Source organism: Toxotes jaculatrix, chromosome 4 (assembly GCF_017976425.1).
Source record: "Toxotes jaculatrix isolate fToxJac2 chromosome 4, fToxJac2.pri, whole genome shotgun sequence".
NCBI lineage: Eukaryota > Metazoa > Chordata > Actinopteri > Toxotidae > Toxotes > Toxotes jaculatrix.
Window position 1 is genome coordinate 7,089,082 of NC_054397.1, and position 24,128 is coordinate 7,113,209.

The 24,128-nt window shown below is 40.8% G+C and overlaps 2 protein-coding genes across 2 annotated transcripts; both read right to left on the reverse strand.

The window, feature by feature from the left end:
• Positions 1–4,407: 4,407 nt before the first annotated feature.
• On the reverse strand, positions 4,408–18,816 carry cpe (carboxypeptidase E). Its single transcript, XM_041036053.1, has 9 exons — positions 18,414–18,816; positions 9,651–9,847; positions 9,270–9,437; positions 8,659–8,776; positions 8,102–8,284; positions 7,266–7,405; positions 6,546–6,645; positions 6,124–6,242; positions 4,408–5,599 (listed from the first exon to the last, which is right to left on the reverse strand). Exons 1-9 carry the CDS (start codon positions 18,652–18,654, stop codon positions 5,501–5,503), a joined length of 1,365 nt encoding a protein of 454 aa, XP_040891987.1. The 5' UTR covers positions 18,655–18,816; the 3' UTR covers positions 4,408–5,500.
• Positions 18,817–19,860: 1,044 nt separating this feature from the next.
• Positions 19,861–23,803, reverse strand: msmo1 (methylsterol monooxygenase 1). Its single transcript, XM_041036054.1, has 6 exons — positions 23,769–23,803; positions 22,824–23,117; positions 22,589–22,737; positions 22,026–22,152; positions 21,705–21,859; positions 19,861–20,730 (listed from the first exon to the last, which is right to left on the reverse strand). The coding sequence occupies exons 2-6, from the start codon at positions 23,076–23,078 to the stop codon at positions 20,541–20,543; spliced, it is 876 nt and encodes a 291-aa protein (XP_040891988.1). The 5' UTR covers positions 23,079–23,117; positions 23,769–23,803; the 3' UTR covers positions 19,861–20,540.
• Between the last annotated feature and the right edge of the window lie 325 nt (positions 23,804–24,128).

A 24,128-nucleotide genomic window follows, 5' to 3' on the forward strand; every position in this document is an offset into this window, starting at 1 on the left:
AACTCGGTTATTTTAACATGGGGGTGAATGGAAAATTGCTCACTTCCGGAGCCAGCCCCCAGCGGCAGCCGAGGAACTGCACCTTTTTGAAAGCGGAAATGATTCTCACTGCTGAAACCTACAACTCCCCCCATGGGATCTACCAAATAATAATAATAATATAAGTAGACTACAGCTATTAAAATGTGTTACTTTTAACTACTAACCATTTGCTTTGATGACTCAGTGCTTTTGTGGATGCTTGTGTCATTGTTTGTTAATAGTTTGCTCCACTGATCCTTGGCCTCACTTATTTCTTAGCTCAAAGTAAAGTAACCAAACACACACTCAGACGCACACACACACACACACACAGCACAGATGAGAGGATGTACTGTTTTGTGTTCTCAACAGTTGTTGATGTTCTCATGGCCAGTGACTGTGCTTTGTGCTTCTTTTCTTACGTATCAGATGAAAAAGATTACATGCGCTTTCTTGCACAAATAAGTACAATTTTCCAATTATATGAGCTTGTGGCCCACAGCCACTTTGATCTTGTGGGAGTCGGTGGGCTCCGAAGGGGAAACCACTGTCTAATGAGGAACATTCACAGTCCACAAACTCCACAACTAACAACAGCCACTTCCTATGATGCAAGAGCTCAAATACACATATAGATAATGATCCGGGACCAGGCGGTGGATCCTTACAGAGGAGCCGCAAAGGCTGATAAGGGGCTCTCAGAAAGCTGTGCTGAAACCTTATTCTGTGATTGTCAGGTCATCAGCACACTACTGTCATCTGCAGGATTGAAAGAGTAATGACAGCTTCAACTGAGAGCAGAGAATAGGCATATCTAATCTTATTTGCTTGATATTTCAAAAGCAAAATTTCTGACATATTATTCCTCCAAAATGTAACTGTTGAGCACTGTCCCTTGCAATGATGCAGTGCAATTTTATGAAACAATACCTCACTAAAATATCATCCCTCTCATGAAATCAGTGTTACACCAGTGATATATATAAGATAAGATAAGATAAACCTTTAATAGTCCCACAATGGGGAAATTATATATATATATATATATATATATATTATGACCATTCTTTATGTAATTTTATTTAATCATTTTATTTGTATTGTATTCACCTTTTAAAATGTTCTGTTATAAAACACTTAATTAACAGTGATATCAAAACTGGGAAAAGCAGCAAGCCCTTAATGACAATCACCTAATCAGTCAACTGGCAACCCAATCAACTGGCAAACTGTTTCAGCTCGAAGGACAAGAAGTTTTCACTAATTTAAAAAAAAAATGTTTTCTTCTTTGGAGACTAAAGTCAGAGGATGGAGATTTTTATGTGTCATTCAGTAAAGCTTCACCTGTTGTTGTCTAGCATCAGATTTGACTGATGTTGACTGATCAGATTAATATCCGGTGTCCTGCTCTGTCCTGAAGCCAGAGCAGCTTGATCAATGGTATTGATGAGGAGATGCTAATAGCTGATGCTAATAGGGCCGGTATGACTAATAGACCTAGAGGGCCATTGATCTGCAAAGTTAGCATCTAATGCTAAAACAGCTGATTCAACCCCATAGTTGAACTAAAAGTGCCACCCTTGCTCTGTGTGTGTGTGTGTGTGTGTGTGTGTGTGTGTGTGTGTGTGTACACTGGGGAGTGAATAGTTAGGTAACAATGCATCCCTGCTTTAGGCTGAAGGTTTATTGTATTGAGTATGTAGAAGTAAACAGTCACATGTATGCAAAGCTAAAGTCAAACTAATTTTTTACACAACAGTAAGATAGTAAGTGATTCCTTGTAGCTGAGATAGGCTGCCTTCACAGCAAACATTTGTCATCTTAGGAAAAGCACATGTAACATTGACAACACCTCTTTTCTATTCAAATGTTCCAGTAAAACATTGCAGTGTTACAGTGAGCCTGGCTGCACATTGACAGGACAACAGGACCCTGAAACCAAAGCAGCTTAAAGCAATTCAGGCATCTTTTTTTTTTATTATTTACGCCTGTGCTTTTCCCACTTAAAAGAGTGCCATGTGAAAAAGGCCTTACGTGCAGTAACTGCATTAATTAACCCAGTCTGCTCTTAAGAGAGAGTCAGAAGAGGGCTGGGCCTAGAAGTGATGGCCACCTGATGAGGAAGTGTATAAAAGCAAAAACCCAACAGAGAGAGGCTGTGTGCTGGGCCTTGCAGTGATGGCTGATCGAGGCTTTGTTGAAGCTTCAACACCTGATTAAAAAAAAATGGTTTATTACCTGAGGCTTCAATGACACAGTGTGTGAGTAGGACATCTAGTGGTCAATAAAATGAAGTGCAATGAAGATGTATCAGTTATTGGTTCATGGGTTGTTTGGGATTTGATTCGCTCTCGGGCTCTCCTGGGCCTCCCTTGTGCCCACCCACAGCCCCCTGGCTCGTGGTGTTTCTTTTATACTCGCTCTCGGGCTCTCCTGGGCCTCCCTTGTGCCCGTATAAATTTTCATATGAAAACTTTTAATTTTCTTTTTTTAAATGAACAATGAAAAACATGCTTGTGCCTGTGAACAATTAATGAAACCTTTCCTCTGACACTCCTTAAAACCCTGAACCCCTCTCTTCTTTGTGACCATCCCTCCAATTTCTTTTTCTTCAGCCGCTTTTGCTTTTTCTTGCCTCCTCTCATCTGTTCTTCACTGCTTGTCTGGAGACCCAGAGGTGAACTGTCCCCCGCACCCACACACAGCTTCTGAGCACGGCACCTTCTCAGCAAGCAAGGGCGCCTGCAGCTGCAGGGGGCGCCAATTTGTCCATTCTCCACACAGTAATATGATAAATAGAATATATATATATATCTCTGGGACAGATGTGAAAAAGTCAGCATTTAATGTCTCATGTTATAGCCTGCTGAAGTTAAAGGTGCCCTTCAGACATGTAAAAATACTTTGCTTTGAAAAATAGTTTGTCTGATGGGTTTTCTCCTCAAAAACCGTCACATAATAAATTCAGGGAAAATCAATTTTCTTCTTCATTAGGTTTTTTTTTTTTTTTACAACACATATTGGTATTTCTGTTTTTGTTTGTGTGCTGCCCAGTGGTCACACCCCACCAAGGCTTCTTACAAGCCCCCAAGAGACTGAGCGCTCTCATGTTGTAGCATTCACAGTGAACAAGCTTCTCGCTCACGGTGCTGGGCCAAGCCGGCCCCCGAGAGCCTGAGCGTGTGTTTTTTTTCAATTTTTTTTTTATGATATTGAAATAATTTTTGTATGGATTGCCTTTAAAAATTAGCAGATATATGTAAATCAACAGGGTAAGTAGTTTGCCAAGTCAAGCTTTTAAATGATTGTGTACTGTGCCTCTGTGTGTGTGTGATGAACAGTGTGAACAGTGAACTAAAACTGCTTTCTTTTCCCTTTCTGCACAAGCTCCCTTTATTTGATCTTGGTGTATATATTTACACTATGATAACATTCTATAGGATCCTACAATTTCACATTTCCTTCTTCTTTCAGAACAGCAGCAGCCTGCTCCAGCCATCGATGGAGTTTTTGGAAAGGACTGGTGTGTGGACTTTTGGAGAGAAGAGAAACACCTCTCTCACAGAAAAGACACAATGGAACCTGCTGCTATGACAAGCATGGGAGTACATGTCAGCAATACAGTAAGCCACCGGGCCCTGCGGTCGCCAGTAAGTTATGATGCCAGCTTTCTTTGGTTTAGTTGTCTTGCAACAATGTAGCGTGGGTTCAATTCCTGTCAGAGCTATGTATTTAATATATATATTTAATATTTGTATTTTTTTGTGTCAGCTTGAAACCATACAAACATGTAGTGTAGTCGAACAAGAATGTGCATGGCGAATCACATCCCAAACAATTCATGAACCAATAAATGACATCTTGATTGCACTTCATTTTATTGACCACTAGATGTCATACTCGAGTACTGTGTCATTGAAGTCTCCGGTAATGAACCATTTTTTTTAAATCAGGTGTCAAAGCTTCAACAAAGCCTTGATCAGCCATCACTACCCACAGCCCCCTGGCTCGTGGTTTTTCTTTTATACTCGCTCTCAGGCTCTCCTGGGCCTCCCCTGTGCCCACCCACAGCCCCCTGGCTCGTGGTTTTTCTTTTACACTCGCTCTCAGGCTCATCTTGGCCTCCCCCTGGCTGTGGGTGGGCACAAATGCATGGGGTGTCCAAAAACCCTTTTCCACCGCTGTACATTTCACTGGCTTCATTAAAAATAAAAGCTACATTGTCACAAAAATAGTCATGTCATTTCATTACCGCCATTCAACAAAAACCATGTGAACCCTCTGACTTGCAAATACTTACTAATGTGTCTATATGACACATTAATAAAATATCTCGAATGGTGTGCTTTTGTCTGGGGTAGCTCCTGAAAGAAAAGGCGACAGCACTGCAGTTTGACAACATAAAGAGGGGAGTTTTATTGATCAGTTCATTCTTTACATTTTGTATGTTTCAATAGCTATACATTCAATAAATTCCTTCTGTGGTCTCAAACCAGGTGAACTGCATTCATACAGTTAGCTAAAACTCATAATATTAGTGTTAATTTATCCTTGTAAAACAACTTCTGCCACAGTCCCTTATGTATTATAGTTTTCCCTGTGTAGTGCACATACAAAGGAATGGCTTTGGGTAGACTGAGGTGGACTGATTTATATGTGGTATGGCCTTGTTTTCTTTGATTTTTTTTGTTACAAAAACCAGACAGTTCTTGCTAAACCTACTTCATAAATACAGTATATATTATAACCATTCACCTTGTGCTAAAATTCAAAGCTGTGCTGCAGTCAATTAAAAAAAATCTCAACATCAATAACAGGAAATGAGACTGCCTGTATAGATTGATTATAATATAATGTTTACAGTGGTTTTACAGTGTTTTTAATGTCCCTGATTATCTCAAAACCATAGTTGTATTTTTTATATTACAGGAAAGAAACAGTGTTTATCAGAGTGTGTGTTTACATTTACTGGGAAGTGAAGTCTGTGTGTTTTTGTGTGCACTAGGATTGAGAGTTTGTGTATTTGTACTAAAGCCTGGAGAAACAGAGACATTTAAAACAGGAAAAATGACAAAGTCTTATGAACAGAGTCATGTGGTAATGATGTAAACAGCTCTTTTACATACATAATTACTCAGTCACTCATTGGTTATATAGATGGGTGCTATGGTTATCAATCACGTGTACGATAAAGAACACAACACCACAGAAATCAACACCAATCTCACTGCCATCAAGCTACCTGCAAATTCATCCTGTGTCTGTCAGTGTGTGTGCAGGATATTTAAACAACCTACAGGAGTATGAGGCAAACCGTTACATTGATAAACAATATAATCAATGAAAATAATGACTGAAAGAGAACAAAACAAATAAGAGACAATATATTCTTTTTCTTTTTTAGAGTGGACGGGCACACAGAATGTTGAATATATTACATCGATGTGCGGACGGTCCGATCATTAACCAGACTAACGTATTAGAAGTTCAATGTCTCTGACATCATCTTCCACCAGTCCATCAGCTCCTCCCGCTCCTCCTCCTTCCTCTCCATCAGAGACTCCAGCTCAAAGTCCACCTGAGAGGGAAACAGAGAACGACAGGGACGCAGATGAGAGGTCAGAAGTAAAAAGACAACATACAAATTGTATACAGTGTTGTGTATTAATTGTCTTAGTATGATGTTTTCTGAGTACAAACCCCCCACATGCCAAGCCATTGTACGCTAATAGGATATGATACAAGCCATGGGTCAATGGCATGGCAATCAAACTGTGTCTTTTGAAGGCCTAAACTTAACAAATAGATGTCAATTTTTTTTCTCCAAAGACTGCATGTTGATTTCTTTGTTTTCACAGAGCTGTTTTACCACTGCTCCAGCCTTTTTCAGTACGCATATGTATACGGATGCTTAGTTTACATCTTTTCCAGTTCAAGTCTTTCCCAAAAATTCCTCAATTTGTTATACTTATTTCTTACTGATGGGGTCCAATATGAGAATATGTACAATACATTTGTGGTTTGGCTTACTTGTAGTTTAAACTAAAACCGCTATGTGTACTGGATGTTCACAAACTTTTTTGATTTTTGTCTGAGTCTTACCCTGGTTGCAGGGCTGTAGGGAACTGCCACCTTTTTGATGACAGTCAGGTATCCTGGAGCAGAGGCTGCCACTTTGTAGTTTCCTGGAGCCAGCAGGCGCCAATAATCTCCATCTTTGGCTACAGAATACAGATCATCTTATTAATACATGTAATCAAGCAACAAACAGAGCAGCCAACTTGTGATCAGCTATGGAAATAATCACACTCACAGCTGACTAATTTGACAACGTATTACTATCACTCTGATATATGTAGCAAGGCACCATAGCAAGCGACTAGAGAAAATGAGAATTGTTGCAGTACCCACTATGTCCACAAGATGGAGGCATCACAGAATATTAACATCACACATTTCACTTCAAGCCTCTTAGCAGCATAATGGAGTGTGCATATATCCTGATTTGCACTGGATGCTGATACCTGTGGTGATGTCATGGTCAATACCCTCCACAGAAATCGTGGCATTGGAAATGGGGTTGCCCTGGAGGTCACGCACAAAGCCCTTGACACCACGGTGAACCTACATCCAACACACGTTGGCACACGCACACAAAGAGAGATATTGAGCTGGATTGAAAGGATGAGATGAATCTTTGTTTGGGGTTTAAAAATGGTACAGTGATCTCTGAAGGGGAAGATGACAAAGTTTTGGATCCTTTTTTGTGATTGTGAAAAACGACTGACTGCTCATTACTTAAAGCAACCGATCATACCTTTCCTTGTCAAGGGAACCTCTAGTGTTTATGCTAATCATGACTATCCACTGTCCAGGGTGGAAGTAGTGGTAGTAGTTGTAGTAGTTGTGACTTTGACACAGTGAGACCATGGATTGTGTCCCATCACCTGTGTCTTCGTGTCTTTTTACCATCAAGGTGATCTTTCCCCAACCTTGACCAAGGAGCTTTAGGTAGCTAAACTTAACCATACTTTGCCCACAAAGGTGTCAAATCAGAAAATGCAGCTTGAGTCATTTAAAGGGGGACTTGCTGTACATGTGCACTTTTTCATTTTCTGTTGAGCATTAGCATTTTTTTAAGATGGAGCACCTTGGTTTTGTTTTTTGGGTTAGCCGTATCAAAGACACAGATGAAAACAAATGAGCATGCTGGACTTTATTTTTAGTCCTGGTATACTGCCTACCTGCTCAATGTAGTTGACAAGTGAGTTGCGGTTCTGCTCCCAGTAGGTCTTCAGTGTGTCCTCGTTAGGGAATTTATCACAGCTGAGCTCCAGAGTGATCTCAAAGCAGTTGCTGCTGAGGTAGTTGAAATCCTGCATTCCTGCAATGGGTACATTAAAAAAAAAACACAGGATGGAGGAGGTGACTAACTTTAATGAGTGAAAGCAGCAGGAACACTGACGTTGCCTGTGACAGTACAGAACATACATAGTTACACATTTTTGAAGGAAATGAAAGCCCAGTAAGTTCAGGTAAGAAGACAGGTAGGCTTCTCCGGTAAAAAAATTATGATATTTTGTTAAAAAGTAGCAGGCAGCATTTTAAGTAAAGCCTGACCAACACATAAATTATACCAATTTTAGATTATATACACAGATATACAGTACCTGTACTGTTGTAAATGCTCAATGATAAGTACAAGACAACAGATATTGCTGTTGCCATTGCTTAAACTGTCCACCAGAGAGCACTAAAAACTTAAAATGTGATCTGAAAAATATCCCCCTCAATGCATTTGTTGGATACAATTCTTTAATACCAGATTTAAGGAATCCTTTTTGTGTTTAGGTGTAAAAACAAACACTGTACTACAAGCTGATATAATAAATTTACTTCAAGTTCAAATTGAGTCACTGAGGCATAGAAAACCATGGTTATATGTAACCTAGAAGAAAGAAAAACTTCACAGTTATAACCAGATCTTGCCCAGTTTTGACACAGTACCTCACAGTACCAAGTGTCTTCTCACATTATAAATCATAAAAACCACACATGGTGAGAGCTTGTTGTTTCTTACCTCCTGGCACGCTGTACCAGGCCCCTCCGTTAGTGATGCCATCTTTGAAGCTGGAGTCGTCATCGTTCTTACGGCATGGGGGGCGGTGAGGGTTGGACATCACTGGGTTGTAAACGGAGTAAGCTCTGGCCAGAGACTTGAACATCACATCGTCTGGACTGGCGCTGTACTCGTGAGTGGATCCTTCAAGGAGAAATTAGAGAAAAGGTAACAAACAAGTGCAGATTGTTTAGACACCGGCTGTAATAAAGTATTAATTGAACACCTGCATCTGCAACACATTAAATCTGAGCTTGCACAAACACATTTTGTTTACTTTGTGTAATGATGCACAGGAAGCCATAGAACGAAACAATTTCCATCTGAATTAAATTAGAGGTACAACATTCTGAAGAAAAACTAATAAAATCTTTGTTGTTTCAGTTAAGGGTCAAATATTTATCTCATTAAATCAGTGAAAAAATTCTCATATACAGGGGAACAGTTTATATACAATTTAACAACCCAAACATAAAACAGGTGTGTGTGAGATTTTGTGTACATGTGTGTTTACACACCAGTGCGGGTCTCATCATACGGGTAGTTGGCCACCACATCTCCTCCATGCAGGTTAGCTGAGAGGACAAAGGGGATATCCATGATCCAGTGGATGACCGCCTTGGTCTCTGGAGCTAGCTGCAAAGGCAAAACATCATAAATTACTAAAACATATATGCTGCACTTGCAGACAAGTCCGAGGCATTTCTGTGTCTGAAATACTGAAAAAAAAACTTTTTTTTTTTTTGCAGAGGCAGATTATGAACACAACACTGACATATGGTTTAAGTCGATATGGTGTTGCTGTATGGTGTTAGAGAGTGAAATAAAACAGTCAAATTGCAGGCCAGAGAAGCTAAACCAAGCTTTCGAAAAGCCGAGGGGAGCTGCAGATTTGGGACCCCTTTCACATTGTCATTTGATACACTGTTATTCAAAAAATATTGGTTATAGCTTTAAGTCCCACATACACCAACCTGTGGGTGTAAATACTCACTAGAGAACCAATCATGCATCAATCTGCATCTGAAAATAGTCACAAATACACTATTTACTCCTGTTCTGATAACTTTTGCCAAGAACTTATCCCTAAATCACTTATACAGTCTTTTCAGTGTGTCTGTTTGTGTACCTTGGTGTTTTCATCCACAGCCTTCTTCATGTTCTGAAGCAGGTGGTTGTTGGCTCCACCCTCCCTCTCATTAATGTAAATGATGCGGTCAAGATCGGGGAAGTTACGGTTCAGATCCACACCCTGCGCGTTGCTGCGGCCCACAAACCAGTCCTTAATCTCTCCAGGCTGAGCAGGAAATAGGAGAGGGTGTTTAGATGAACAGAGATTGTGCTGAGCTTGAAAATTGCCATTCTTCAATGCAGCATATGTGTAATCATATGTGTAATTTAAAGCTTACAGTTGTAGTTACTGTGTCAGTGTTAGTAGTCTTGTAAGCTTAATCTGTCTGGAGTTAAATCCTTGGATCAGGTTTGTGTTTACACTGTCTGTTTTTGTCACCTGTGAAGCGGCCTTCTCAAAGCCATCTGGGTTCATGGAGGGCATGAGGTGGATGCGGGTGTTGTGGATGAGGTCAATGATGGTCTCGTTGCCTTGCTGGTACTGGTTGCACAAGTACTGAGCCAGGTAGATGAGCAGCTCTCTGCCCACCGCCTCGTTGCCGTGCATGTTGGCGATGTACTTAAACTCTGGCTCACCTGCAGGGAACAAAAATAAAAAAAACAACACTTGCTGTGTTACTGCGTCACGCACAGTGCTATTGTTCGACATTATGTATTCAACATCTGTTTGGTGGTTATGGTTCAGAGTGAGAGGCTGAAGAGAGTCTGAATGAGACACACAGGATTTTTTTTTTCACACTTAGCCTCCCAAAGCACAACTGGTCATGTAATCCCACAGAGTAATATCACAATACGTCACAGTCTTTGTAAGAAGAAGCAATTTTAGTCTGTAGTCATGGAAACAAACATTTCCTTTATCTCTTTTGGACCAAGAGAAGGTCACTGACTTAGCATTTTCCTTTGTTATGGAGGTTGCCCTGGACACAACTATAACGCTGGACTTTCACAGTGCAGTGACAAACACACTGACTCATCAGCTGAAGGGTTAAACAGAATTGAACACTGACTCCATTTGGACAATAATGACTGAGAGACGGTGGATTATTGGGTCACACTGTCACAGATTGTTCTGCCTGCATCTTGCTGGAGTGACAGGTCTAAGGTCAGACTCGACTGCATCACAGAGAGTGTGACTCCAGGACATGGTGGATCCTCTGGACACTATAACAACTTATAAATCCGACACTGGGTGTCACTTGTATCACAGCTTATCAGTCGCTCTCTCAGCCTTCATGTTGTCAACGTCCTCACAAAAAAATATGTGAAATACTGTTTCACGCAATAAAAAGGAGATTTTAGCAAGTCATGTTAAGTGTTAAGAGAATTTGTACAAAAAAAGATCTGCTTCACTTTTGATGCTTTCACCATTGCTGTTGAGTGAAAGGATCACTTAGTACAGATAAGACTGTTTTAACATGCATGTGATTAAGTAATAGTACTGTCTGACAAATCATTTGGTAGTTATGAAGTCTATTAATGACAGATACATGGCATAAGTGGTGACTTTATAGTGTCTACTGCATGAAAGTATCTGCCACTTTTTATAATAAGAAGTATTGTAGTGATTTTGGTGAGTGTGGCCCTGTGATTAATTTGCAATCTGATCAAAACCTGATTTTATGGTATTGCCCACCCCTAATAAACGCCACTTATGCTTATGTTTTCCAAAGTGTTTAGTTGCTGCTACAACAGTTCTTTATGTTCCTTGGACAGTATAGCATGAAAGTACAGATTGTACTGTTTTGTGCATAAACCTATGTTGTCCATGTCAGTGCGCAGGCATAAAACATAACCAGACTGCTTCACTTTTCCTTTCCTTCATCTTGGACATATGTGTTTTATATTTAAGAGCTATTTAAGAGCAGTGTGTTTTGTAAAGCTGTGTTTTAATGATTGGGGCTCTCGCCATCTGTTTCATATACTAATTAGCCTTGCTTGTCTTCTCTTCACGTATACACATACAGAAATAGTAGACGATAAAGTAAAGCTACTAAGGAGCTATAAAAAGTCCTTTAACAAAATGACAAAGAGGATGGATAAAACTGAGCTACAGTCTACACTCTTTTGATCAACTAGAAACCACAGATTGGTGGCTTTCCGTGGATATACGACAACAAAGAACGTCTCTGAGCACTGAGAAAAAAAATTCTTTTGTTCAGATCAGTTACAAGTCGTGAAATGTGGCTCAGGATTGGCAGATGGTGAGGAGTGTGTGTGTCTGTTTATGTGTGTGTGTGTGTTTGTAAAGCCAAATTGTAGCAGGGGTTCTACTTTTATTGGGTGCTCTTTGCGTGTGTTTTTATTGCTGGTTTTATTTATTTATTTATTTATTTAACTCTACTCTGATTTGACCATTTTCAGGGCTTCTTTCTCTTCACTTCATTAAAAGTAATTTACATGAACGTGCCAAGATTTTCACATTTTTATCTTTTTAAATAAATATTTAGCTGATTTCTGTGTATTTGAATGTAAAAATATCCCAGTGGCTTCATGAGTGAGTAACACACACACACATACACACACACTGCCCAGCACACATCTGGTAGTCAGGTTATTTTTAAACGCTTGAATCTAGTCCCTCTCTGAGTTGCTACTAATGAGTTCAAGACTACAATTAACTCTTTCCGTCCTGACGTTGGTGAATGGTTTTTACAGGCTTCAGAGACCTGACAGAGCTGTCAAACATATGCATAAGTTCATACACACACACACACACACACTTTGAAGCACGCCAAAATACATTACTGTGATTCAAGCTATTACACAGATGCTCGGTATCTAGAGACCTTTCCTTTCTCCCTTAAGAAACATGTTTTCATGTCGTCGATGTCCATGTTAGTGTGTGACAGAATACAGAGCTGTACATGTTTCACACATGTAGAACTGCTGACATACACAGAAACGATTATAGTTACTGTATAGGTCAACACATGTAAGCATTTGTGAATTTAAAATGTGTTTGGGTGGGTATTGGGTTTATGTGTATATAAAGGGCAGCAAGTAACAGGGCCAATGATAAATAAATAATAAATTCTCAATGATGAATAATTCTGTCATTTGAATTAATATCATTAATTATCATTTTCACTAACTGACGCTTGTGTAAGAGCTCTGTTTACTCTTTGTGCAGATACACACACATTTTTGACCAGAGGATGCATTGTACACAGATCTAAGTGTGATGTGTCTCTGCGTAGGTGGAACAAATCAAAATGTCCTTTCTCCTTTCAAGCCTGCTGTTGTCTCCCTCTTTTCTCTTCTCTGTCAAACTGTCTGCATCTCACTGAGCTTTTATTCTTTTGGACTGTCCCCTTTTGAGATGACAGTCCAATTTTTTTATTTTTTTGTGGAAAAGAAAAAGTAATAAAATTTCCCATTCATCTCTGAAGATTTGCGGTCCTCCAGGTCATTGTTGAGTTAAATGGAGGGAAACTGGCCTTCACTGTAGATCTTAAAGATGTTTTACCTCTCATCCAAGAGGCTTCTTCAGTTCTGAACTCTCACAATTTCTTCTTCAGTTTTGCCCTCCATTCAACTCTAGGATAATTTCACATTTGCAAAGTTCACAGATGAATTTGTTGTGTAAAAAATCAAATTTAAAATGAGGTAGATGCACAGAGCGATGTAGCACAGGTCCTTTAACTCCAGCTGATTTCTGCTCAACATGATACTGATGCAGACGAAACCCACTGCATCATCATACGCTTTGTCAGGAATTATCAGAAGTGTGTGACAGGTGATCAATACGGTCTCCCAGGCGACCACGTAATAATGACTGCAGCTGCAACGTCATTAAGGAAGCGCCACATTAGAGGGCTCTCAGTTGTCGTGGCAACCCTGACAGGGGCAGGTGCTCAGGGAGACAAATGAGCTCGGAGCTTGAGTAAACACACTTTTACTCGCGTATGTCTGCCTGTCTCGTGCTCGTGTACACACACACACACACACACACACACACACACACACACACACACACACACACACACACACACACACACACACACACACACACACACACATACAACTAGTATGTTAGTTCTGAATGACTGCCAGCTTTGTCATCTAATATCACACAGACGCATACACATACACATACGGCGGAAACAGAAACATTTCAAAACACTATTGAGACCTATAGGTGCTCTTTTGGATCATAAAACAGATGACACGTGTTTTATGAGGAGCCAAAGTCCCCAAACCTTCTATTTCTCTCTGTTTTACTATCTGTAAAATCTATTATCTGTTTTACTATCTCTGTGACTGGAAGAGATGTCTCTTTTTAAAGGTTTTCATACATTTCTATAACAGTTCTACCCCTTTCCTTTCATTGTTATACATTTTCTGGCAATACTTATATTTGTTCTTTATATCCTGCAGATTTTTTCAAGGTTCTTTTAGATGTGCCCTGATATTATTAAAATTCCTTGATAAACAAAGCCCTGGATCCGATGAGAGGTTAGTTCCTGTAATTTTATCCAGTACGTTACAGAAGTCAAGTCAAGGCAAGCCAGTTTTATTTGTATAGCACACAGTGGTAGATACAGGTGCCTAACATTACCATTAAAGCAAATGATCAACATTATGAAGTCATTTTAAAACGAAGTTTTAAAAAAAATAAAGAAATGCAACAACTAAAAATGAACACCAACACACGCACACAAAATGACAATTAAATTAAAATTTAAAAAACAGTGGTTCAGTCACACAATCGGGTAAGGATTTAAAGTGTAGACTACTGCTTGTACAGCCAACACACAGCATGTTGAGATGCAGAAGGTAAAGGAGGATGCATGTGAGTGTCTGATGTATTATAAATGACTTCTGGCTGATGCCTTGGCCTTTCTCTCATCCTCTTTCCGTTTCTCCCTCTCCTTTATTCCCTGCACATTCTTCCAACCACCTCTCTTTTTTCAGCCTCGTCATCTTCACACTCCTAAACATTTCCCGTTTTTTCAATCATCATTCCTTTCTTTTTTATCTCCTCCTTCCTCTCAGCTATCTCTGCAGGATGGACGTCTCACAGCTAAACTGTCCAAACATCTGCTGGGCTTTATTTTTCTGTCTTCTACTAGGAACATGTTTCTTTTAAACCCACTTTATATTCAATATACCATATATGTCATTTGATATGACTGTATCCAGCAGGCAGAGTCTGCTATTCACTTTAACTGGGCATCTGTGTGCGTGCTCACTGGGGATTACATACTTCCTCTGTTGTCTGATAAAACAGTCCATCGTGGAGTCATATGACAGTCTCCACCACATGAGATAGACTACAGGATGGTGGGTGAAGCAGTGCTTCATACTGACATGATTTTTTTTTACCTTCACACAAAGTCAAACCTATTTCAAGATAGAGTTTGTCTTCATATTAGAAGCCTTGTAAATAGTTCCAGACCTGAGAGTCAAAATAGTTTAGCTAGAGCCCATTTCACTGAGGAGGAACCCCTCTTTTTTAGGTCTTGTACACTCAAATATGATCCAGCTGTGAGATGTAAACACCACATTCAAATGAAAAAACATGTCGCCCATGTTCAGTGGTGGAAGTAGTATTCAGATCCTTTACTTTAGTAAAAGTAACATAACCACACTTTAAAAATAAGTCATTACACGTAAATGCATTCAAAATCTAACTTAGGGAAACATTTATGTGTAGGCTAGTATCATCAAACCTACTATAAATATGAAAAGTAAAAGTCCTCATTGCACAGATGTATTGTTGTATATATTACATTATTGAGTTATGTTTTTTTTTTTTTTTGCTGATTTGAATCCTGTAGCTGGTGAAGGGGGAGCTAAGTTTAATGACTTTAATTTGCTTATCAGTAAAGTAAGTAGTAACTAGCTGTCAGATAAAGAGTAGAAATGAGAGTAACAAAGATACTCAAGTGTGCATCCAAAAACTGTACTTAAAACACAGACATTTTGGAGAATACACTCATAGACTCACACCACTCTAGCAGCCATTTAGCTTAGGCAAACTCAAAGAACGGAAAAAAGGGGAAACTAGCTTGACTCCATCCAAAACTAACAAAAACCATTGATGGCTTATCAATTAGCCATTTTATGGGAAGGTTGTAGACGTGCCAGAAGAGACATTTCTTTTTACTGTTGGACAGAGCAAGGAACCAAGGAGCCCGTTTCCTTGTTTCCACTCTTCATGCTAAACTAAGCTAACCAGCTGCTGGTGCTGGCTGTAGCCTTTTATTTCACAGACAGACAGCAGTGGTATCAACCAGCCAGCTAATTTAGGCTGTTTAAGTAATGTGACTACCAGGCTAGTAATGGGGGGTAACCAACATGAAATTTGTTGCTGTCAGGTAGCACTACTAAGAAGAAGTCTGTTTTTAGAGCTTTTTTAATGGAAACACTTGCCTACTGCATCTTATAACACTGATGAGAGCACAGAGAATGTACCATAACATTAAAGTAAAATGGCACAGTCCATAGAGCCAAGGGGCTGCACAGTGAGTGATAATTCTCTGTGTGTTTCATCACTACGACTGACCCCCGTCAGATACAGCTAGTCATATGAACCATTGTTGATATGAAAATGATTATAGCATCAGCAGGTACAGTACTTGAGGTAATATCCTCGGTTACTTTCCACCACTTCCCATGCCCTACACTGCACACACTGTATATTAATACGTAACCAGTGTGTTTACACTCTTGGCTATAGGCAGCTTCCTGTGCCGCAGTGTATGACAGATGGTTGCTTACTGACAGATGCATGAGCTCAAGACCGTTGTCCCCCGGAGCCAGCCAGCCAGCCAACCACGAGCTGCCAGTCAGCTCAGTGCACTAAGCCGATCTGTTGCCCCGGCAACCGCTATTTCGGCTCCACCTTAGAGTTTCAACACACTGCACGGTCAGATAAAATATTAGGCAGGGCACCTTAAAGGGAAGCTTAAAGATGTCTCCGGTCTCTGCAGATTTTGTTCTTCTTGTCTCACACACACATTTATCATTTCTTTCCCTCACACTGAAACCATCATCTTATTCTTCCTTCACTCTCCTTTGCCCTGTCAGTCTCTGGAGCTCTTCTCTGGAGCTCTTCTCCCTGTTTCCTTCTCTGTTTCATCCCCCTCCTTCTTGCTGTGGATGTTTTGCTCAGCAGAGGTGGAGGGAGAGGAGGGGGGGCAGGGAGGTGCTACCCCTGTTGGGGAAGCAGCGGCTTGGAAACTCATCTGGTAGTAATAAGGGCTCCACATCGCTACTGTGACTCATGCCTGCGCACACCCACCAGACTATTACAGGCTTATTTAGTACGTACGTATGGTCATTAGGCTCTGTGACCAGGCGAGCTGCAAAACACGCAGAACTTGCGGTGGACCATTAAGACCACACAAATACACCCAGAAAAGAAAATACACCTTTACACAAAAATGCTACACGAGACGTATAGTTGAAATCCCACAAACTACATTGTAAACTATATATACAGTAATTACAGGCAAAGTTTCTTCCTTCTTTTGAGGACTCTGCCTCAGGATTACTGTGATGAAATGAATCACTTCCTGCTGTATGTCTGCTTCTGTTTGGGTAGCTGGACTAGAGTCACTGACCCGTTCTTGGACATTCATTAAAGGTTCCTCTGAAAGGTTAAATGTACTAAAGGCTAATCCATTAAGGTTGCATTATGGCTCTTGGTGTCAACAGTGTTCCTCTCACTATCAGGAGTACACAGTGTACCATTTTCACATTTACACTACTAATCTTTCTGGGTTGTGCACCAAATTTTGAGGCTATTTATTTTAAATGGACTGAAACACTATGACAAAGGGGTTCAAAACCTGGAGGACAGATGGTTTCGCTTGTTGACACTTTAATATATTAAATATAATATGTTTTAAATATATTTAATATAGTTCTGGACTTATTTCCATCCCTGACGTTTTTATTACAGTCTGCCATTTATCAAGATGGAGACAGGTACTGGATGTCAGATGTGAAGAAACAGACAGTAAAAAAATCAAAAGTCTGAATTAATCCCAGCCTGAAATAAAACACGAGAGAAGACGCATTTGTCTCTGTCACACAATTTAAGAAAATGCTAGCCCACCCTCCATCTACAAAACGCTTTTTGAAGTCCAGGTACAAAAAGTGCTCTTTCAAAGGTGTATGGAAGATATTAATATTGTCTGGTGTCTTTTAAGATACATTTTACAGTTTTCTGCTCCCAGTTGTCCTTTAACTAATATTTTGATACCATCTGATGAATTTCAGGATACAGCCATTCTCCTAAAATGGACCTTGAAGAAATCAACTCATCAAAATAGGCTGTAAGTGGATTTTCTTTCTTTCTTTCTTTTAATTTTTTTAGTAATCAGGTGTGTCTTTAGAAGAAGAAGAAGGTGCACTGCATCTTAAAACAGCAGTGGTCTTTCCCCACATCTTCATTTCCTCTGTCCCTCAAACAAAAAGGTCTCACATCCTTTGACAACACCGTCTGCAGTCCAGTCCTGGGAACATGGAGCAGTGTGATGAAGATGGTGGGAAGTCATGACATAACTCAAGCCCACGATCATAACTGACCTGAACCTATCAGGACTTACAGGTTCATTTAATATTCATTCAAATGCTTCCTCCCTTGATTGCTATGTGTGACTCGTTGTTCCGAGATGTTGCGGCCAACACTGCTGATACATCTGCTTTTGATTGTAAAGGATCGCTAATTAAAAACGCGACCCACTGAGCCGTGGCATGATCCACCACCGCCTTCGGGATGTTTTCTCAGAATCACGACTCGGGATAAGCACGAAGAGATACTTATCAGCCAGCAAAATGGCGGCTTTGCGTGGCTGATCCCACTATCTATCATCTAGATTCCTCTGAAGTAATGCAGCAGGCCCTTCGCTCAGCGTTTTACGCACAGCACGGCACACCTGCGCCCCCCCCCCCCTGCTGTTTTCTGGTCGTATGAGCAGCATCAGCCACACACCTTTCTCTATGACCCTCGCACAAAAATCATAGCATAGCATCGCCGAGCTGCTATGCGCAATAGTGCGTGATGTGTTTGTGTTATCACAACGTGTGGTGATGGGTTCCTACCGCGAAGGAAAGCGGGGACAAAGGGAGCGGGGATGGAGTGCACACTCGCCGCATTATGAAGCATACTTTGTGTATGCGTAAAACTGACCAGGCTCGTGCGTCCCGGGGTTGTCGGACATCTCCAGCACCAGCAGCTCGCGGCCCTCGAAGCTCTCCCCGATGGTGTAGATGCGGGTGATGGTCGGGCACTGCAGCCACACCGACACCAGCGCTTTCCGCAGCTCCTCATAACGGTGGTACTCGAAGGAGATCTCCCCGTCGGTACCCGCCGCGCTGACCAGGGCGACCACTGCGGCCCCGAATAAAACTACCGATAGGAACTGTTTCATTTTGGCGTGTCCTCTTTTTCCCTAAGCCCTGTCTGCCTGTCTGCCTGCGGCTTGGTCCCAAGCCTTATCTCTGTGCTGCAGCCTTGCTTTAGGCTATAAATATCGCTCCCTCTGCTCTCTCTCTCTCCTCCTCTCTGATGCGCTGCCGTACCTGAGCGCAGACTCCCTGCCAAACTCCAGCGTAAAGTCAGGCACAAGATGAACATATCCGGCCACGGTTTTCAAAATAAATAGATTTTTTTCAGTCACAGACTGACTGCGGTATTTTATATTTTTAAGATGTAAGGCATTAAATAAGGTCTTAGGAAGATATACTTATACCTCTAGAGGATACTTTCAGAACAGTGCAGACTGTAAAAAGCGTTCAGCATAAATGAATTAATAAATGAGACAAACAAATAGTAAAGTTACAAACTGTCCAATATAACCATAATAACCAATAACCAATGGTTAAACTTCAGCTGTCTCTTAAACACCTTATTGATTAATTGAAAATAATTATCAGCAGATGAATCGATGAAAAATATAATCATTAGTTGCAGGCCTTCCCAACCTCAGCTTAGTTTTTAGCTTAGTGGTCCTTTGTGGCATTTTGTGGTCAGCGCGTGGCCCTTGTTTGGTCGTAGAGCCAAGGGGCTGAACGTCACCATTACAAGTTTATGCATACAATATTCTTCCTATGTTTTTATAGTTTACCTTGAGAAGCATCCATCAAACAGACAAAAGTTAAACTTGTTCTTTGGACTGCTGTTTGTGTGAAATGTCTTCTTTTTTTGGGGGGGGGGGGGGGGGGGGGGTCTCGGAGGGGGTCAACATTTGAGTTGGAACATTTTGCCCATTGATTCATTAGTATGTTTTCTTGTCAGATTTGGCCTTATATAAAGCGCTTCCTGTTTGGTACCAGCTGCTGCTGTCTGGCTTGATGCCGCTGTGTGTGCTGGATGGATGGGACTGTAGGGGTGTGTCCACAGTGCAGCAGAGAGGAGATGCAGGGAACCTACTGTATTTACACTCATGAAATCACCCACTTCCAGATCAACCCACACTTACTGAATGTACAGCAAGAGAACACAAACACGTACTGAGAACATTCTGATCTGTGGTGTTAATCTTAAACATCCAAGCCTGAAGAGTCAGCGATCCCTGTCTCTGTAGAAATGTGTCCAAGTGTTAATCAGTCAATAAAACTGCTCAACACAACCAAACTTCTGTTTAAATTTTTGTTCAAATATTTTATTCTAATGTGACAAAAACAGAGAAAAACAAAACATGTTCAAGGTTTCTTTTGTGTAAAAATTAAAACAGCATTTAATTATTGTTACAGTATTAAACAAAATAGGCTTTAACAACTTGGAAGTTCCATGTGAGCCAATCCCCTTTCATCAAAAATTCACATGGGTCTGCATCAATCATGTCTGACTTGTTTCAGAAGTCAGCATTGAGTTAGGACAGTTCCTGCTTAAGAGAGTAAAAACTGTCATCATGACTCAGTTCAACTGAAGCGCTAAAGTGCTGAGACGTTCAGAGGTATACAGAAGCATTTCACAAGAAAAGTTGCGGCGCAACCTTTCCTTCATTCAATGACAAAGCAAAGCAGCAAATCAAAATGAGGATGTTGATGGTTTTTATTCAGCAAGCAGCTGTTGACAGAAGCAAACAGCAATACTTCTCTTGCAGAAAGGCACAGAAGGCAGACTGAAGTCAACACGCAGTCCGATTCAGAATCAAACCGCAGAGCTGATTCGTCTGAAGTACACCTTTAGTGAGTGTGTGTTTTATTAAGTGTACTGAGAGGAAAGCAGTGACTGTGTGCTCACTGTGAGACTCACTGCCTCTTTCCTCCTTCCCACAAACGGGGTGTGTGAGCGTGAAAGGAGGTGAGTGGTTTACTGCTGCTTCTTGTCGCCCTGTTTCTGCATGTAGTTGTTGTACTGGTTGTCTGTCTTCAGCAGCTTGTCCCACCAGGTGAAGGTGGAGGCGTAGTTTCCGACGAAGTTCATGTGGTGGAAATCGTGGAAACGGGCGCCGGCATAGAACGGGATCAGGTGGAGAGGGTTCAGAGGGATGTCATAACCGCTGACAGGGAGGAGAGAGAAAGAAGGGAATGAAGGTAAATCAGTTTTTCATTCAAAAATAATATTTGCAACTACAAATTACTATATGCACAGGGATTTTCCAACAAGACAAATGCTTTTCAGATGGAATATAGAAAAGGATCCAGTTTTTTTTCTTTTTTTCCCTTGCTCTCTTCTGTGTATTCTCCTGTGATTTGTAATTTCTTTATTTTTTTTTCTTTCATCTATTTTCTGTTTGCTTTGGAGGTGGAGAATAGATAAAGCACAAGTTTCTTATTTAACATAAAAGAATATCAGGGTAAGAAAGCAACAAAGCACATAGAGACACTGACTAAAGCAATATAAGAAAAGGTAAGTCTAAAATAATGTTTTAAAAAGACATATAATCAAAGACAAAGAGCTTCCTCATTTGATCAACCAAACATCAACCAAACATTTCTAATATTATTTATACAACCAGAGTCTTTGAAGTTGGTCACATCTTGTATAGCGCCTTTCTAGTTTTTTATATTTAATACCTTTTTAAATCTCTTGCAAAACTTAAAGTATAAAAGCATAAAAATAATCCCATATTAAGCTAAAGGGGGTCAATGTCACGTCATAGCGCAGTATGACAGTAGCATCTGGTGTGCTCTGGGGCCCCCTAGAGGTCAACTGACAGAGAAAACATGATGAGAAACGTGCAGCTTCACATGAACTATCGTTTCACTGTTTCTTGTATGCAGTGATGCTACTGCTGCTGCTCTTTTTCTCTAGTGCTTGAAGTAAATGTGTGTGGAAAGTTGCTATTTTGTCATACAACTAATGCAACAAACATATGAAAAAAATAGGCTTTCTTATTATCTTATTAATATTAACGGACAATTACTTGTTACTTACTACTACTTCTTGCAAAGAGGGACGAAGAGGGCGACTGACAAAATGACCCAGAGAGAGTGTGTGCACATATATGTGGAAACTGTCACTGTGTCCTACCTGTGGACGTCAATGGTCTCCAGCAGGCGGAAAGCCACCCAGGCCCACAGGAAGAACACATGGTTACAGAAGATCATGATGCCAATGAAGAACCCAGCTCCCAGGATGAGGGTCTCAGCAGGATGGGCGTATTCTGCCTGCATGCCGAACGGAGACTGAAGCACAGTGGGGAGACAGTTACATACCATGTTGTGTTTGTACTCACTTTTTCATATGAATGGGAGCTACAGCGTGTTTAATAACTAACTATACTGTTAAGAGATTAACCAGAAGGCGGAGTGATTGTGTTTATTTATCTTATCAATTGTGTGTTTTACTCACAGTGAACTCATGGTGGACTTTGTGGATGTATTTGTAGATCCTGCGGTGATGCAGCAGGCGATGGAGGAAGTAGTGCCAGGTGTCTTCAACAACAGCACAACCAAAGCACTGAGCCAGGAGGTATGGCCTGGAGGAAGAGCGAGGGAGAGAAGATCTCGGTAACCAAACAAAACAATCAGACGCCACAAAGCCATTAGCTCAGTTGAAAATGCTTTTTTCATCCCCCCCAAGGAGAAGAGCATTTTAATGCAAGGGACCACAGAACCGAGCAACAACATACACCATGATACATACTGTAAAATAAATAATAATAATAAATAATTGGCTATATTATAATACTTATCCACAAAAAAAGTTGAACTGCATGTATAAGGAATTACAGTGTATTATATTTTATTATTATTGAAAAATCTTTTGACTTTTACAAATGAACCAACATTTATTTTGTCTGTTTAGGACAACTGTAAATGAGTGTGTATAGCAATTGTGAAACTACTCTACAGTTTACCCAGGGTACTCTGAATATGACACACTGGGGTGTGTATTACTGTCATCTCACTGACCAGCGTGGCATGGAGTCCCAGTCATACGGGATGTTGAAGAACTCAGTGAAATAGTAAGTCCCACAGATCAAAGGCAGCTGAATGCAGAAATGGTTGAACAGCAGCATCTTGAAACATTTCCACTGTTTCTCCCAGGTCTCTGGTTTGTCCTGCACACACAGTGGGAAGGATTATCGAGAGCAACCTCAGACTGTAAAAACAAAAGCACATCCAAAAACCAAAAACACACACAAACCTGTTGGATCTTGTATTTCTGCATGAAGGGCAAGAATTGGAAGAGGAAACCAGGCAGGCAGAAGAGGAAATAGATGAACTCATGGACAATGAGTGACCCCCAGGTGGCAATCTGGAACTTGGTGTAGTTGTCCAGCATGTAGCCCCAGGCCCGTTCAAGAGAGGGCTGGAGGGGGTTCTCTGGTAGCACTGCATCTACATACTCCACTGCAAGGTAGGCAGAGCTCAAGATGTCTGCTGTGCCGTTCACCGCCATGATGGACAACCTAAGGTGACTGCAGGTCTGGAGAGAGGGCTGTAAAACAGGTACACAGTGTTACATGTGCCGTACTAATGTACATGTAATATAACATGTAACTCCATTGTAAGTTCTTTTAAAGTGTATTAAATCTTCTTGAATTAAGAAAATGCTGGCAACAGAAAGTCCTTGAAAACAATAAAATAGATAAAGTACATAACATTAAAAAAAAAAAAACAAAAAAACAACACAACATGAGTCATATCATCAAGCAATGATAAAAACTGTTCACTTCAGTAAATACTACTTACAAGCAGGCAGAAGACTGTGCAATTACTCATACACTTCAATGCAGGTTAACACACACAGCTGCTGACAGTTTGTTACAGTCTCATACAAAAGACCTCGTCAGATAAAACATCCCACTACCCCTCTCTGTTTCAGCCATGCTAACATCAACATCCCTTATAATGGTTAGTGTGTAACGCGTTCTTGCACACTGGCTTGATTAAGTTTTTAATAATTAATAACCGTCTGTCTCAGATAGCACAGGCCTAAATCTCTTTTACACGATCCAAACAGCTGGCAGCCCAACTTTCTGCCTCCATTCTCGGTTCATATGCCTGAATAACATACAGCATTTGCTTCTACAGCTGGAAATTCCGCTAAATATTTCCGTTGTAGCCGAAAACAACGTTAGACTCTCACCTCTTCGCGGTGCGTCCCGTCTACCTGAGCGAGAGGCGGACGGCCGGGTGAAGTACAGTGCCATCGAACGATCTGATTGGCCGGGAGGAGAGGAGACTGACGTCGGAGGGCCGAGCCGCCTCTCCGATTGGTTCGCGTGATGGAGTGATGATAGTGAGACTGAAGGTTTCTGCAGCAACAGCCAATCAGAGGCGAGCTCCACTTTCATAACCTTTGCGGAGTTGAATGGAGTGCCTGAGAGGAGAGATGGGGTGGTCACACAACTTTGAGTCATACATGTGTCCATCTTAAATGTACATTATAAGAGATTGTAGCTCCAAAGTCAACTTTTAAAAATGTTTTAGAGACTCTGACAAATAA

Coding starts and splice junctions, on each gene's coding strand:
- cpe (XM_041036053.1), bottom strand. CDS start 18,654: ATGAAACAGTTCCTATCGGTAGTTTTATTCGGGGCCGCAGTGGTCGCC. Junction 9,438..9,650: donor TTGAGAAGGCCGCTTCACAG/GTGACAAAAACA, acceptor TTTCCTGCTCAG/CCTGGAGAGATTAAGGACTG. Junction 6,243..6,545: donor TGACCATGACATCACCACAG/GTATCAGCATCC, acceptor TGTATTCTGTAG/CCAAAGATGGAGATTATTGG.
- msmo1 (XM_041036054.1), bottom strand. CDS start 23,078: ATGGCGGTGAACGGCACAGCAGACATCTTGAGCTCTGCCTACCTTGCA. Junction 22,153..22,588: donor TGGGACTCCATGCCACGCTG/GTCAGTGAGATG, acceptor CTCTTCCTCCAG/GCCATACCTCCTGGCTCAGT. Junction 20,731..21,704: donor GAGACCATTGACGTCCACAG/GTAGGACACAGT, acceptor CCTCCCTGTCAG/CGGTTATGACATCCCTCTGA.